The sequence below is a fragment of the Corylus avellana genome, chromosome ca4 (assembly GCF_901000735.1).
Source record: "Corylus avellana chromosome ca4, CavTom2PMs-1.0".
Taxonomy (NCBI): Eukaryota; Viridiplantae; Streptophyta; class Magnoliopsida; order Fagales; family Betulaceae; genus Corylus; species Corylus avellana.
In genome coordinates, this window is record NC_081544.1 from 28,271,541 (window position 1) to 28,286,106 (window position 14,566).

A 14,566-nucleotide genomic window follows, 5' to 3' on the forward strand; every position below is an offset into this window, starting at 1 on the left:
TTATCTCTTCCATTTTCATTTTCACCGTTTTTGTGTTATATATTGCTGGTGCAATTTCTGCTCCCTAGTTGTTAGAGTTGCCATCCTTTTGTTTTCAAAACTATATTTCCTGTTATAGTAATGAAATTACCGCCTGTAAATTCATCAACTTAATTATATATATATATATCTTTCACTGTTGCAGGTTTTGTCCTTATATATATATATATATAAACACACACAGATAACAATGGAGAAAGAAGATAACTACTCGGTACTGCTTACTTGCTTGTCTTTGTTGATAAATCATCACCATGTTGTTTTTCTCTGAGACCGAATTCTTGCAGGCGCCTTTACCGCCGAGTTTTTCCGGCCTGGATTACCCGCCTGATCATCATCAACAATTCATGAAGCCACGGATTGGTGAAACTTCGGGAGATGATCATCATAACAACAATGGGAATATGGTCGATTACTTGCTGAGTAATCCTCCTCATCATCATCAACATCAACATCAACAACAACAGCAAATAGGATCCGGGTTTTGCGGGTCGAGTTCTTTCGATAAACTGAGCTTTGCTGATGTCATGCAGTTTGCCGACTTCGGACCCAAATTGGCGCTAAACCAATCCAAGATGTCGGAAGAAGAATCTGGGATCGACCCGGTTTACTTTCTTAAGTTCCCGGTGTTGAATGACAAGCTGGAGGATCAGACGTCTCTGATGGTTGCGGATAATGATCAAGATGAAGCAAGAGCAGTGGTGGTAGGGGAAGAAGGCGGGTTCATGAGAGACGATGATGAGGATCCGGAAGCCCGGGTTTCTGATAATACGTCGGTGCAACTCAGGTTTCTGGGTGAAGATCTCCACAAGAAGAACCCTACAGCCGCACCCGACGCCAAAAACAAGAGAAAAAGACCGAGAAGCATCAAGACGACTGAGGAAGTTGAGAGCCAGCGGATGACTCACATCGCTGTTGAAAGGAACAGAAGGAAGCAAATGAATGAACATCTTCGCGTCTTGAGGTCCCTCATGCCTGGTTCATACGTTCAAAGGGTATCTAATTCTAGATTTTTCTTTTCCTTTTTTTTTAGTACAAAACATATATAACACCCTTCAAACGAGTTGGGTAAAGCTCAAATTTTGCACTAAGTGAATCTAATCTTAAACTTGATACTTCATGAAATACCAGTATCAAATGATCGACTTACTACTAGGGTTATAGCAAACATCCGAGTAAAAGGCGGACACAAATTTTCTCCAAATTGGTTTGGAAAAAAAAAATTTCAACCTATTCTACTAAAAGTATTGTTCAACATTTTTGGATTTCTAAAAAATTTAATGTTTGGATTCCTAAATTGGTGGAATAATAATAATTAAATTACTTTTAAATTAAAATATTTTATTAAAAAAATGTAAGAAATGACAATTATACTAGGTTGAATAAAATTTATTTCAAACTGCCAGTTTGATGGAAATTTTTGTTCGTAAAAGATTATCTATCAAAGAATTAAGACTATTTTTCTTTGTTTATTATATATGTAATATTCTTGAATTAACTTGCAGGGGGATCAAGCCTCGATTATTGGGGGAGCCATTGAGTTTGTGAGGGAATTGGAGCAACTTCTGCAATGCTTAGAATCACAGAAGCGGAGGAGAATCTTTGGAGAAGGTCCAAGACAGGTGGGAGGAGGTGATTCCTCTCTTGCAATCCAACAGCCTCAGCCTCAGCCTCATGAGCCAGCATGCTTTCCTCCAATACCTGCTCTTCCAAATGATCAGTTCAAGCTTGTGGACTTTGAGATCGGACTCCGAGAGGAGACAGCTGAGAACAAGTCCTGCTTGGCTGACGTGGAGGTGAAGCTTTTAGGGTTTGATGCCATTATCAAAATTCTCTCTAGGAGAAGACCAGGCCAGCTCATCAAAGCCATCGCAGCGCTTGAAGATTTGCAGCTTAATATCCTTCACACCAACATCACCACCATCGAACAAACTGTTCTCTATTCCTTTAACGTCAAGGTATTTATTATTCAAGCAATGATTAACTGATTAAATTTACCTCTTTCCTATCAACTTATATATATAACACAAAATGACTTAATTTTATCTTCAAAAAAAAAAAACTATATATACGATATATATCTTGGTTAAACTTTGTACGTGCAGGTTGGTAGTGAATCGAGGTTCACAGCAGAAGATATCGCGAGCTCGGTTCAACAGATATTCAGTTTTATTCATCAAACAGCGGCATGTGACGTAATCTAGTTAAAGAAAGATGAATGCATATATGGATTGATTTGATCACTGCCCTTTTTCTTTTGGATTCTCGATCTATTTTTACTCTCAAAACAAAATTGTACTCCTAATTAGTCTTAGTGAACCTTAATTACTCTCTCTCTCTTTCTCTCTCTCTCTCTATGTATTGTTTTTGTTTTGAGTTAAATCATTTTCATTGGAATATCAAATATTTCGGTAAATGATTAATGATAGTGAGTTTTGTAATCTTAATTAATTGTTTTCACGCATGCTGTACATAAAGTGATCATGATAATTAAGGTAAACTCAAGGGTATATCTCTACGTAGTGTGTTCTTTTATGGATTGTCGTTTCTTTCTTCTATTCTGCTCAATCTAGTGTCACTTTCTCTCTTCTCCTTGATCAAGGGGACTTAAAAGAGGCAGAAATATAATACTCCTGTATATTGTGTAAATTATGGGTAAATTAAGGAATTAATTAATGGTGTTTTCTGATGACTCCACATGCATGCATCATCTCTGTTGTGTGTGTGTGTGTTTGTGTGTGAAATGATATTTGTGGGGAAGGGTTGTAAAAAAATTAAGGAGTTGTGGAGACAATTTCTGGCATGGTGTTTGTGTGAATTAAATGAGTTGAAGGTATATGTGGAAGGTCAACGTGGCCGTGTACCTTGTTGCCGTGGGTCGTTGACTTGTCAGAAATGACAAATTTGGTAGTATTAGGCTGCAATCAGATGATGCCATGCTTCGAGGGTCCCCTAGACTCATTTGGATTCGAGAAGGTTCAATCATGCTTGTTGACTTAGTTCATGTGTCGGAGGCTGACCCATGTGCATGGGAAGATCGATTTGGGTTTCTAGCTCAGAGCCAGCCAGAAATTAATTCCTTGCTCTTTCAGCATATCAGCTCATCAAAGAAAAATGGTCTAATTACCAACTGTCAAATGGCTTGCATTTGCATGAACAGTCCACATCAAGTGCTTTTCAAATAGTAAATTTGTTTCAAAAGGGGGCATTATAAACTTACACCGTAATTCTAAAAAGGGGATGTGACAATATATAGGATGAAAGTGTTTTTGAAAGCTTTTGTCCACGTGTGACTTGTAATTTTGGTCATTTTCAAACACCTTGGCGGTTTGTGGAACCTCTCGGGGTCAAGGACCGGAATGGTAGATTATTGTGTTCTTGTTCGATGAAACTTATATGAATATGAATGTTTGAAAATATGAGTGTTGGTGAGAAAAATGATATTTAGAAGTAAAAAAGAGAATACAAATATATGTTGGAGTGTATATATAAAAAAATAGTAACTAAAGTAAAGAATTATTGCACTTTTTTATTAGGTATTTTACATGATGCTGCTAGGGATGCTCTTACGTGTTTTATTTTCACTTGTAAAACATCTTTGTTTTACAGCTTAGCATGGTAACTCCAAGAGTGCAAGCTAGAGTAGTCCACAAGAATTGGAGTTGCTGAGTGAAGGCTTATAGAGGCTGATTTATATGTATTGTTTATGTAATGTTGTACTTCTAGGAGAGAATAGTGTATTTTAACTAGATCTTGTTGTTTTTGGAGGATTTAGTTTGTATTAACGATATAAAAATATACTAAGATATTTAGTCTTTTAATTAAGGCCAGTGTTACATTTCTGTTGCTTTATTATGATAATTGTTAATGTACTCGGCACTTCAAGTCAATTTCTAGTTGATTGATGTGGGGATGCTACTACTAGCACTTCGAATAATACCCATGTTAATTAATTTCAGAAGTGTCACACTTGATATCAGAGCAATCAACTTTGGAGACTGTGAGTATTGATTTCAGCATAAGATGTGATTTGAATAGACATGGACAGTAATTACCAAAGCATAGGAACAAAGTTATAAGGTGTTAGCGCTAAGTTAGTAGGTTTTAGTGTAAGATCGAGTCTACAACCTATGGTTAGCAATCGTTTAGAGAGATCAATATAGAAAACCAAAACACACAGGGAGTGACTGAGTCATCCTAAAAAAGTGTTTTGGGGGTGGCCAACCTGAACCACCTAGTGCTGCAATCGCCACCCCCCATACTATATATATATCTTCTTCTTTTTTTTCAATTTAAAGGGTATTTATGTAAATTTAGTTTATAAACTTATGGTATTTTAGTTATTTTATGTTTTTTTTTTAAAAAAAAAAAATTGACTAATAGAGTTTTTATTAAAAGTAGTTCAATGCGACTCAGTGTGACATGTATTAATTCATGGAGCAACTTGTAAGTAAGTGGTAATTCATAGGGAAAATGTAATTAACACGTTTGATAAACATAATAGCTATTTTATTAGAAAAATGAATAGCGACTACGGTGAATGAAAGGAATATTGATAAACAAATGAATATTTCTTAAATTAATGACAACATTTTAATTAAAATTGTACAAAAATTATTAAAATACCAAATAAAAAAAAATTAAAAAAAAACTTGAACAAATTTTTGGCTACTCCTTGGGGTGGTCAACCACCCATAGATTTTTATTTTTATTTTTATTTTTTATTTAAGTTTGTAGAAACACAAATAAATAATAATAATGAGGTTTTTTAGAAAACTCATTTCATTCCTTAAATAATAGTTATTTATCTTTTTTTTTTTTTTTTTTAAGAGTAATAAATATTCCTCTTTGCATGGAATAGTCCTATGAATAATGTGCAACTAAACAAAAGAATATTTATTTCACAGAAATAATCAAATCTTAAATCTTTTGTACTATGATAAGAAACTTTATTTGTTGAATTAGTTTACTCCAATTGAAATTTATTTTCTCCACATCCAAATACAAATGTAACTCAAAATTTTATCTTAATTTGTTCGTAATTAAAGAAATGGGACTATAATAAAACTAGTTGGTGAAGGGTAATATCTTTCGTTTAGGAGGCCCTAGTTTGATCCCCATAACAAAAATGATATCTAAATTAGGCTTAGACCTTGGATATTGGGCCATATTATCACGCAGAAAAGAAAGAAAAGGAAGGTATATTGGGCCGTGACCTAAATATTGGCCCAATACTCAAACCCCCTCTTTATATATGGTCCACACTATCCTACCATTCCAGCCGTCGGATTCTCCCCAAGCTCATCTCCACCACACAAATACATATATGATATACCCAACATCAGCCAATCATACCTCAGCCCACATATATAACCCACCCAAAACCCTAGCGCCTCTCTCTCACACTCGCATTTCCCCTACCCTATTTCTTCAGCCGCTTCACAGAGAAGAGAGAAAGACAGAGATGGTGTCGGGATCAGGGATCTGCGCGAAGCGCGTGGTTGTGGATGCGCGTCACCACATGCTGGGTCGCTTGTCGTCGATCATTGCGAAGGAGCTGCTGAACGGGCAGAAGGTGGTAGTGGTGCGGTGCGAGGAGATCGCCATCTCCGGCGGGTTGGTCCGCCAGAAGATGAAGTACATGAGGTTCCTCCGCAAGCGCATGAACACCAAGCCCTCCCATGGCCCCATCCACTTCCGCGCCCCTTCGAAGATCCTCTGGCGCACCATTCGTGGGTGAGTAGCTCTATGTCTATTGGGTTTATTTTTGTGCTTGTGTTTTGTTGAAAGTTTTGATCTAGGGTTTGGTTAGTTGTTTCGTTTGTAACGAAGTTCTGAAACGCATTGGTTACTTTTGGAAGAGATTTTTTATCAGCGTTTTGGTTAATTGTTTCATTTATTATACGTAACTAAACTCTGAACCCCATTTTGTGCTTTTGTTAGAGATTTGTGGTTTACGAAAACTGGGTCTTTTACACTAATAAGGGTGTACGTGTGGTAAATGCAAACTTTGTTTGATGTTTGTAGAATGATTCCGCACAAGACCAAGCGTGGAGCTGCAGCACTTGCACGATTGAAGGCTTATGAGGGGGTTCCACCTCCCTACGATAAGATTAAGCGCATGGTCATTCCTGATGCTCTCAAGTGAGTTTTTTTTTTCCCACTGGAGGTTTTGAGTTTTGTTTTAAACTTCATTAGGTAGTTAGTTGTTTTCAGATTTATATATGATTGTTGCTTCTGGGTTTTGGAAAATTCAGGGTTTTGAGGCTTCAAGCTGGACACAAGTACTGCTTGTTGGGCAAGCTTTCATCAGAGGTCGGGTGGAACCACTATGAAACTATCAAGGTGACAATTCGCGAGCTAATTTTTATTGGTTTTCTCTAGATGCTAGGGGAATGTGTGTAATGTTTAAGCTCTTGGATTGGGCTGTAGTTTATGCTCCTCATCTTCGAATCTTTAGGATCTTGTTAATTTTTTAGATTGTATAGATTGTAGACGGCTTTATGGTATTTGTTGTCTCTGTTTTATACTTCTTGTGTAGAATGGCTTTGTCCATTTCTTTGATAGAATAATTATTCATTAAAAAATGTGTATAATTTTCAAGTCCATGATAATATTATTATTTGTGTTGTATGCTTTAGACATCCCTTGCAGTTTGTCTATTTGGTTTGCATTTTATGACGCAGTTTTATTTGGAAAGTCTCTGCGTCTGAATTATTTTTTCCATTGGAACCATAATACTTTTGCCTCCGAACTCCAACTTTTAATTTCTTTAGGCCTCAGATTCCACCTTGAAAATGATAAGTTTACCTTTTTTTGTCAAAGCCAATTTCTCATGTTTTTTAACTCACGGCTCAACCTTGATAGTTACGAGTTTAAGATGCTATTTTTGATATGCATAATACCATTAAATGGTGAAAAATGGAAGAATTGTTTTGCTATTGATACTGAGTTATTTGCTGAAATGCTCTCTCTTCTGTTACCTAGTTGCTGTCACCTTCTATTGAGCATGCACTGCGATGGCAGGTGTTTTGATTAGTAATCTTTGTGTTATCATGCGGCAATCATATAAACAATTGTGCTTCATATAACATAATATCTGGTTGCTTTGGGTATCATAATCTGATTTATGTAGATAAATGTTTGATAGAAAATATTATAGTCTGCATAACTCAGTCAAGTTATATCATTGTGCTAGAAGTACTGGAATTATATATTTGATAATGTACTCATCAGTTGTAATATTAAATTTTTGAGAATGCAGATATCGTATGTATCGAAATAGAAGCTTGGTCTTATATGCTGTTTCATCTTGATGTGGCTTGCAGTAGCTTTTTCAAATTTCATTAAATAAAAGTATTAAGATAATTTACTCTATCTGGAACTCTGTTGCCTGAAATTCCGAAAATTTCAACAAATTTAAAAAGCTACTGTAATTACTCTTGTACTAAAAATAAATTGGCTTTTAGTACCTTGCTGTGGTTTGTATATTCGTTTAATTAAGAATTATTAGGACACTTCCACTTGAAACTTTGTGATTAAAATTCAAATAGAAATTTGCTTTAAACTTGTAAAATCCACTTCTAGAATATTTTGTTGAGTAACATGGCATTGAGCTATCATGATTTCGTTATTATTGCTATTGTTTTCCTTTTGTCAACTATATCTGCTTGTGAATGTTTTTCTAACATTTTCACGCTGTTTACCTGTGCAGGAGCTTGAGAGGAAAAGAAAGGAGAGGGCTCAGGTTGCTTACGAGAGAAAGAAGCAATTGACAAAACTGAGGGTGAAAGCTGAGAAGGCTGCTGAGGAGAAGCTTGGCCCACAGCTAGAGATTATTGCGCCCATCAAATATTGATCCCTAGAGACGAGTTTTTTTTTTAAATGAAGTTGAGAGTCGAGTTTATTTTAAATTACTTTTTCATCAGACGTTCAAGTAGATTTCATGTGATACATTGGCATGGAAATTGGGCTATCGAAATTAGCTATGTTTTTGTGTTATCAATTTTCTCTTCATACATTTTCAATTACGATCTCTCTTCTTTTGAGTGATTCCTGGATGCCATGATTTCTTTTCCTTTTGGGGACAAGTAGCGTCCTACTTATTTGAAGCTTGTAACACGATTTTGGTTTTTTTCTATCACCTTTTATTGCCGATTATATTATTAAATAGAGTGAATATTTCACCTTTTGGATATTAACTTGGCCAGATAATGTGAGAAAAATTCTTCAAACTTATTAGAATTGGTACGTAAAAGAAGACATATTAACTTGAAGATGGATGCATATTTTGAAGAAATGGATGAAGCAAAGGAAATCTGAGAATCAACCATAAATTTGTTACTTCAATTTTATTTTACTGTACAGGAAGTGAATATTAAATATAAAAAGTTGAAGATTTTTTCAATTTTAATTTTAATGGTGGTTATGTGCAGCGCATCATTCATAACCATTATTATATAATAATTCAACCCAAATATACAAAAGGATTAAAGGAAGACTTAAGACCCTCTTCTTGATACTCTGTTTCTTGCTCATACCACTATTTCTCTTCGGTTGCTCTCAATTCTCTGAATACTTAAAGGGTCCCTTCCTTAATGCAGTCCTTGTCAGTTGAGGCAGCTGTGGTGTTTTGCAAATTAAATATTATTTTAGGATAAATGATAATGGATGTGAATAGAGTGAAGTTCAATGGGTGGTAATTAATATAGATTGACAAACCAAACTCACCTATACCGCGGAACATCCGCATGGGTCAACTCTTAGCTTTGATTCTTCGCTGCGGGTCATGGAAAATAAAATCCAATTTGAACCATGAAACATCCTTCAAATGCCTTTGATTTGTACCATGAAACATGGATGCATTTCTGATCGTGTAGAGCCCCCATTCCTTCAACTGAGATGTTTCAAAATGTTTAAATAAACTTGTAATCGATCGTGGGGGGCAGTCAAATTTTAGTAGGGAGTCCATTTTATCATGGTTTCGAAGGTTCAGTTTTCATGCAACGTTATATATAGATATTCATTCAATAATAGAAATTAAAAATTAAAAAATAAAAACTCGAATGAGACTGATAAATTAGTCAACTATACATATTTGGCGGCAATATAATATTGAGTAATATTACAAACTACATGTTTATCTCATACTTATCTCACGTTAATGATGACGTGGTAGTTTCAACTAACTCTATTAACAAAAATTGATTCAAGAGTTGGTTGAAACAGCAACGTACTCGATCAGAATCTTCACTCTAAAATGGAAAGTACTAGAGAATACATGGAGTAGTGATCAGATTCAAATAGGGTGTCAAGCCTAAGGAAATTCATTACATATATTTGGAGGAAAAATGCTTGGAATAATACTGTAATTTTTACTCCAAAATCACTTACAAATGGTATCTTACAATTTTTACTATTTGGATTGAATCAATTTTGGTTAAGATAACCCAAACATTCATACTATGTATCTTACAACAATCCTACAACAATCCTAGTCTCCTAGAGCATAAATATATGTGAAGAGTCTATATATGTGAATCCCGAGTAATGTTATAAGTCTTTCTAGAGTCATCTCAAATGTGATGTGGCTTTTAAAATCACCAATAGAGCAAAAATCAATAAACCACATCTCAAATTCAACGGTAATTTTAAAAGTCACATCACATTTGGAATAACTCTAAGAAAACTCTAGAAAGAGTACTTATACCATTACTCGTGAATTCCACCTAAGACCCAGCTGAATCTCACACAACCTTCCATATTTGACAACATTCTAAATTCTTCAATTTCATCTACATGACTATAATCAATTTCGACAGCTTGCTAAAATCTATCACTGTGACACTTCAATGCTTTCTTGGATTTTCTGAAAATTAATATCTTTCCCTTTTTTTTTTTCTTTTTTTTTTTTGTTCCTTTTATATTTACCTTTCTCAAAAAAAATTTCACCACAGATATAGAGTAATGCAAAATGTAAGACCCGTGTCCTCTTTGTGTCGTTCCAAAATTGAAGTGGCTAGCTTTTCAAATTACCATTGAATTTATAATAGATCACTATTGAATTTTGATCTAATGATGATTTTAAAAACCACATCAGTTTTGAGAGACATAACAGAAACATAGGGTGACGTGTAGCATTACTCGAAAATTATTACACCCACATGGAGAATATACACCAGCATATTTGCATAAGATGGAAAGAATATTTTAGAGCAAAGGAACAAAACAATTTTTTTTTTTTTTGGAATTTTGTGGGCTTATAAAGAGAGGGAGTTAAGGAAGAGAATCTGAAACTTGAAAATGAAAACAATAATAATAATTATAAAAAATTAACCTACCCAAAAAGATAAAATTTTTTTTTAAAAAAAAAAAAAAAAAAAAAGAAAAAGGAAGAAAATCTCTCCTATTATATTAAAAAATCGTTTACTTAACTCTTATTGAACAATATTCCATATCCAGACCTCTGACTTTGCTGCTTTCCCTCTAAAATCCATCTCCCCTTTAAGTAGAGAATTCAGCCATGATCTTCAAAACCTTCCATAATAGTTACCCTATCTCCTCTCTTCTTTTTCTTTTTAGGGTTTCTTTTCTTTTTCCACCAAACATCTTTTATCCTCCACAGTTTTTTCTACAGTTCTCAAAGAAATGGCGTTTCTGCGATGGTACTATTTCTGTGCACTGTTGGTGGGCTTTGAGTTGGGTCTAGCAAATGGTCAATACTATAGACAAGTCGGCAGTAAGAAGTTGCCTTATCAAACATTCACCGTCGATCAGTCTGGTCATGCCAACTTCTCCACCGTTCAATCGGCTGTAAATGCTGTTCCTTCCAACAACAAGTATTGGATTTGTATTAGGGTCAAGGCCGGCACCTATAGGTATATTTTTTGTTTTACTTTTCTATTGCTCTTTATGTTCGATGCTCCGTTTGAAGTTTGCGATTTCAAAACGTGCTATTTTTAAAAATGCACCATATTGCTTGAGATTTGAAAACTTAGCGTTTTCAGATTGCAATTTTTTAAAAACGTTTCCATCTATTTATATGTAAACAAAAATATTGTAAGTTGTACAATTTTTTGGCTTGTGCATGTAGAGAAAAGGTGATAATCCCTTATGATAAGCAATATATAATCCTAAAAGGAGAGGGAATGAGAAAGACTTGGATTGAATGGGATGATCATGACAACGTGGCACAAAGCCCTACTTTCACCTCTCAAGCAGATAATTTCGTTGCCAAAAGCATCAGCTTTAGGGTAAGAATTTGTTAATCTTCTTCATCCTTAATTATTAAGTTTTTTTTTCACAAGGGATGATCATGAGATGCATGCATGCATGCAAACATGTACGTACGTCTTCACCATAAGTTTGACCAAAATACTCATTAATTTTCAAATTATATATATATAATTTTTTTTTATTTCAATTGGTGTCATTAGTTTTGCTGTTATTACGGAAATGACATTGTTGTAATTGCTTGAAAACAGAATACATACAACAATCCCGAGAATAAAAACCCAAGAGCGCCGGCGCCCGCGGCCATGATCAGCGGTGATAAATCTGCGTTCTATCGATGCGGGTTTTACGGGTTGCAAGACACTTTGTGGGATGTTCAAGGCCGACATTACTACAACAAATGCACCGTGCAGGGTGCTATTGATTTTATCTTCGGCGCTGGACAGTCTATGTTTGAGGTTTCATTTCTTTTTATATATACATATTTTGATCTTGTGTAATTTTTAATTAACATGCAAATTTTTGTTATTAATTTATTGGCAAGAGAAAATCCGTATTTATTTATTTAATTAATTAATTTTTCACATAATGGGCATTATGTTTATAATAATGTTACTTTTCACACCTATTTGTCATATTTATTTCACATCGGCTGACGTTGCATATTATAAATGGGTCTGAAGTGTTGGATTACTCTTTAAGTGACTTCTCATCTCAATCACTTAAAAAAAAAAAAAAAAAAAGGAATATCACTTAAATAGGATTTTGGGTTTTATATATATATCTGGTAACCAATTAAAAATAATATATAGTTAGTAATTTTTATTTGCAGAACTGTTCCATAGCATATTTTGGAGAAGCTATAGAGCCAGGTCTATTGGGTTACATCACAGCACAGGGAAGACTCGGTCCATATGATTCAAACGGGTTTGTATTCAAAGGCTGCAGTGTGCATGGCTCTGGTTCAACCTACTTGGGAAGGCCATGGAGAGCTTATTCCAGGGTCATATTCTACAACTCTAATTTTTCACACGTCGTAAACCCAACAGGATGGGATGCCTGGAGTTATATTGGCTCAGAGTCAGATCTCTTAACCCTAACTATTAATTAACACATTTTTTTATTAAATGGACAAAAATCTCTTACAAACTGAATTGTATGCTTCAATGTTCAGGCAACAATTAACGTATGCAGAGCACGACTGCTTCGGATCGGGGGCGGCAAACGCTTCCCAGCGTGTGGGTTGGTCAAAGAAGCTGAGCCAGGCTGATTTGAATCAGTTTACAAGCATTACTTACATTGACAATGAAGGATGGCTTAATGATCGACCTTTTTAAATTGATTTTGCTAACATTTCTACCAACTTTTTTTTTGTTTTTTTTTAACGATTTCTTCTTCTTTTACATGGCTCCATCTATTAATTTGTGAATGCTTATTTTTAGCAAGACCGTTTAATTATGTCAAAAAGGGTCCAAATTGCTGATAAATTGTTGCTACATAATCTACAATTAATGGAAGTGACTCAAGTTATACCATGTTACCTAGAAAGCTTGTTTTCCTTCTCACTTTCGAATGGTTGTAGTAAAAACTTTAGCAAATATACATGTTGCCAACTATACTATATGTATTTGATGCTTTATGAATGAGTTATGCTATTCTTAACACCCATTTCACATCAGTTGACGTAGTGTGTTTTAACTTTCAAGTGGCTGACATAAAAAATTACTTAAAATATATCATATTAGCCAGTGAAATATAGCGTTATTCTTCATGAATAATTGTATCAGTTGAGATGGCGTATTTTACGTAACTTACGATGTCTACCACTTAAGAAAAAAGTGTATGGCACCTAAAACATGTTATATAATCTGGTGTAAAATAAGTGTGATAAATGAGTGTGAAGTATAACACTATAATTTTATTAGTTTTTTTTAGTAAGAATTAATTGCTATAATGTGTGCTCCTCAACTCATATTTCTGTAACATGTAACTTATAATTATTGCATAGATTGCATAAATTGCCATGGAACTCCTGTTCAGAAAAGAACGTATGCTTATTATTAATTGACAAGGTTGAAGAAAAGTTGAAATGCTGGTAACCTTGAGAGCAAAGTTTGAAAGGGTCTAGCCACCAGAGCCCTCTATTTTATGCTTAAGCCCACCTCTGCATATCTTGCTTCTCATCTTGCGCATGCATTGCAAGTGCCCTTGAGTGGTATTCATTCTCATACAAGGAAAGCAACATCTCTCTGCACCTTTCACCGCTTGGCTGTGTCGATTTTGAATGCACGGCGCCCTTATTTGTGCAATCATATCCAATCCAATTATAAACACCCCTTTGAATTAAAACATGTAACAAAAGAGTACTCCATCAAATCAATTCTTGGATGCCAACAGAACTCTTGCTTCATAAAGCTTTATCCCTCTCTTCAAAGACTAAGCACCCCCGGATATTCTCAACCAGAAAGCATCCTTGGAAATAGAGGTGTGGGTGCCAGATATCAAGAATTTGATCTGATGCCAACCGTCTATTTAGTGTTATGTGTTGGGACGCTAAGATAAAATTTTGTATTCTTAAAGTCATCTAGAAGTGGGTTGTATCCGTCCTTTGTTCTTGTCTTTGACGGCACGCCGAACTCTTCCATGAATGATGATGTATCAAGCTACACCAATTGAAAAAATAATTTATGTATACAGAAAAGCAGATAGAAAATATCAGAATAATGGTCAGCTAGATAAGCATTGAGGCTGATTTTATCATAAGGGCAGATCTAGAAGGAAATTTCCAGACAATAAATGCAACTGTTTCCTTTCTGCAGTTTTGTTAGACTAACATATCTTTGCTAACAATTATGGGATAACTTGAAAAGTAAAATGAAGTGGTTGTTCTAGGCACTTGGCCGAGTAGCGGTAACCCCATTTCCTGGATGCCTCCCTAAACATAATGGCCAGTGCACATATCTTTCATCTCATATTATGCTACATATTTTTAATCGATATTGGCACTCCCAACACTGCACATGATACAGACCCTCTCCTATTAGGGCTTAGAAATTCCATTCCCCACGATTTCATTTTCAATCAAAACAAACAGTAACAGAACTCCTAATACATTTAGCAAAAACAAAAAAAACAAAAAGATAGATATGGTTGCCACTGTTTAGAAAGATTGGTATTCTAGGCATCAATGACGGCCAGAATTCCTAAACAATATATGCCAATCATAGCACTATATGAGCTTTCCAATGTTGAGAGCTAGTCTGGAAAAGAAGGGCAAGAATAGTGGATAGAATGA

General features: G+C 35.0%; 3 protein-coding genes across 4 annotated transcripts; all 3 read left to right on the forward strand.

Annotated features, from left to right (window-relative positions):
- The first annotated feature begins 135 nt into the window (after positions 1-135).
- LOC132179387 (transcription factor FAMA) lies at positions 136-2,435 on the forward strand. 2 transcript variants are annotated; one of them, XM_059592110.1, is made up of 4 exons: positions 136-253; positions 327-1,034; positions 1,545-1,997; positions 2,145-2,435. In XM_059592110.1, exons 1-4 carry the CDS (start codon positions 230-232, stop codon positions 2,241-2,243), a joined length of 1,284 nt encoding a protein of 427 aa, XP_059448093.1. In that variant the 5' UTR covers positions 136-229; the 3' UTR covers positions 2,244-2,435. The 2 variants fall into 2 exon arrangements, with proteins under 2 accessions (XP_059448093.1, XP_059448092.1); XM_059592109.1 differs by having other exon boundaries at positions 136-1,034.
- A 2,985-nt stretch (positions 2,436-5,420) lies between these two features.
- LOC132179457 (large ribosomal subunit protein uL13w-like) lies at positions 5,421-8,044 on the forward strand. The gene is made up of 4 exons (XM_059592188.1): positions 5,421-5,775; positions 6,067-6,183; positions 6,297-6,384; positions 7,754-8,044. Exons 1-4 carry the CDS (start codon positions 5,504-5,506, stop codon positions 7,895-7,897), a joined length of 621 nt encoding a protein of 206 aa, XP_059448171.1. The 5' UTR covers positions 5,421-5,503; the 3' UTR covers positions 7,898-8,044.
- Positions 8,045-10,686: 2,642 nt separating this feature from the next.
- On the forward strand, positions 10,687-12,608 carry LOC132178362 (probable pectinesterase 29). The gene is made up of 5 exons (XM_059590806.1): positions 10,687-10,916; positions 11,132-11,291; positions 11,523-11,729; positions 12,104-12,351; positions 12,446-12,608. The coding sequence occupies exons 1-5, from the start codon at positions 10,687-10,689 to the stop codon at positions 12,606-12,608; spliced, it is 1,008 nt and encodes a 335-aa protein (XP_059446789.1).
- Positions 12,609-14,566: the final 1,958 nt, after the last annotated feature.

Bases quoted from the DNA above. Each gene is read 5' to 3' on its own strand.
- LOC132179457 (XM_059592188.1), top strand. From the start codon at position 5,504: ATGGTGTCGGGATCAGGGATCTGCGCGAAGCGCGTGGTTGTGGATGCG. The intron at 5,776-6,066 runs GTGAGTAGCTCT...TGATGTTTGTAG, and splicing joins CTCTGGCGCACCATTCGTGG to AATGATTCCGCACAAGACCA. The intron at 6,184-6,296 runs GTGAGTTTTTTT...TGGAAAATTCAG, and splicing joins GTCATTCCTGATGCTCTCAA to GGTTTTGAGGCTTCAAGCTG.
- LOC132179387 (XM_059592109.1), top strand. From the start codon at position 294: ATGTTGTTTTTCTCTGAGACCGAATTCTTGCAGGCGCCTTTACCGCCG. The intron at 1,035-1,544 runs GTATCTAATTCT...ATTAACTTGCAG, and splicing joins CTGGTTCATACGTTCAAAGG to GGGGATCAAGCCTCGATTAT. The intron at 1,998-2,144 runs GTATTTATTATT...TTGTACGTGCAG, and splicing joins TCTATTCCTTTAACGTCAAG to GTTGGTAGTGAATCGAGGTT.
- LOC132178362 (XM_059590806.1), top strand. From the start codon at position 10,687: ATGGCGTTTCTGCGATGGTACTATTTCTGTGCACTGTTGGTGGGCTTT. The intron at 10,917-11,131 runs GTATATTTTTTG...TTGTGCATGTAG, and splicing joins GTCAAGGCCGGCACCTATAG to AGAAAAGGTGATAATCCCTT. The intron at 11,730-12,103 runs GTTTCATTTCTT...TTTTATTTGCAG, and splicing joins CTGGACAGTCTATGTTTGAG to AACTGTTCCATAGCATATTT.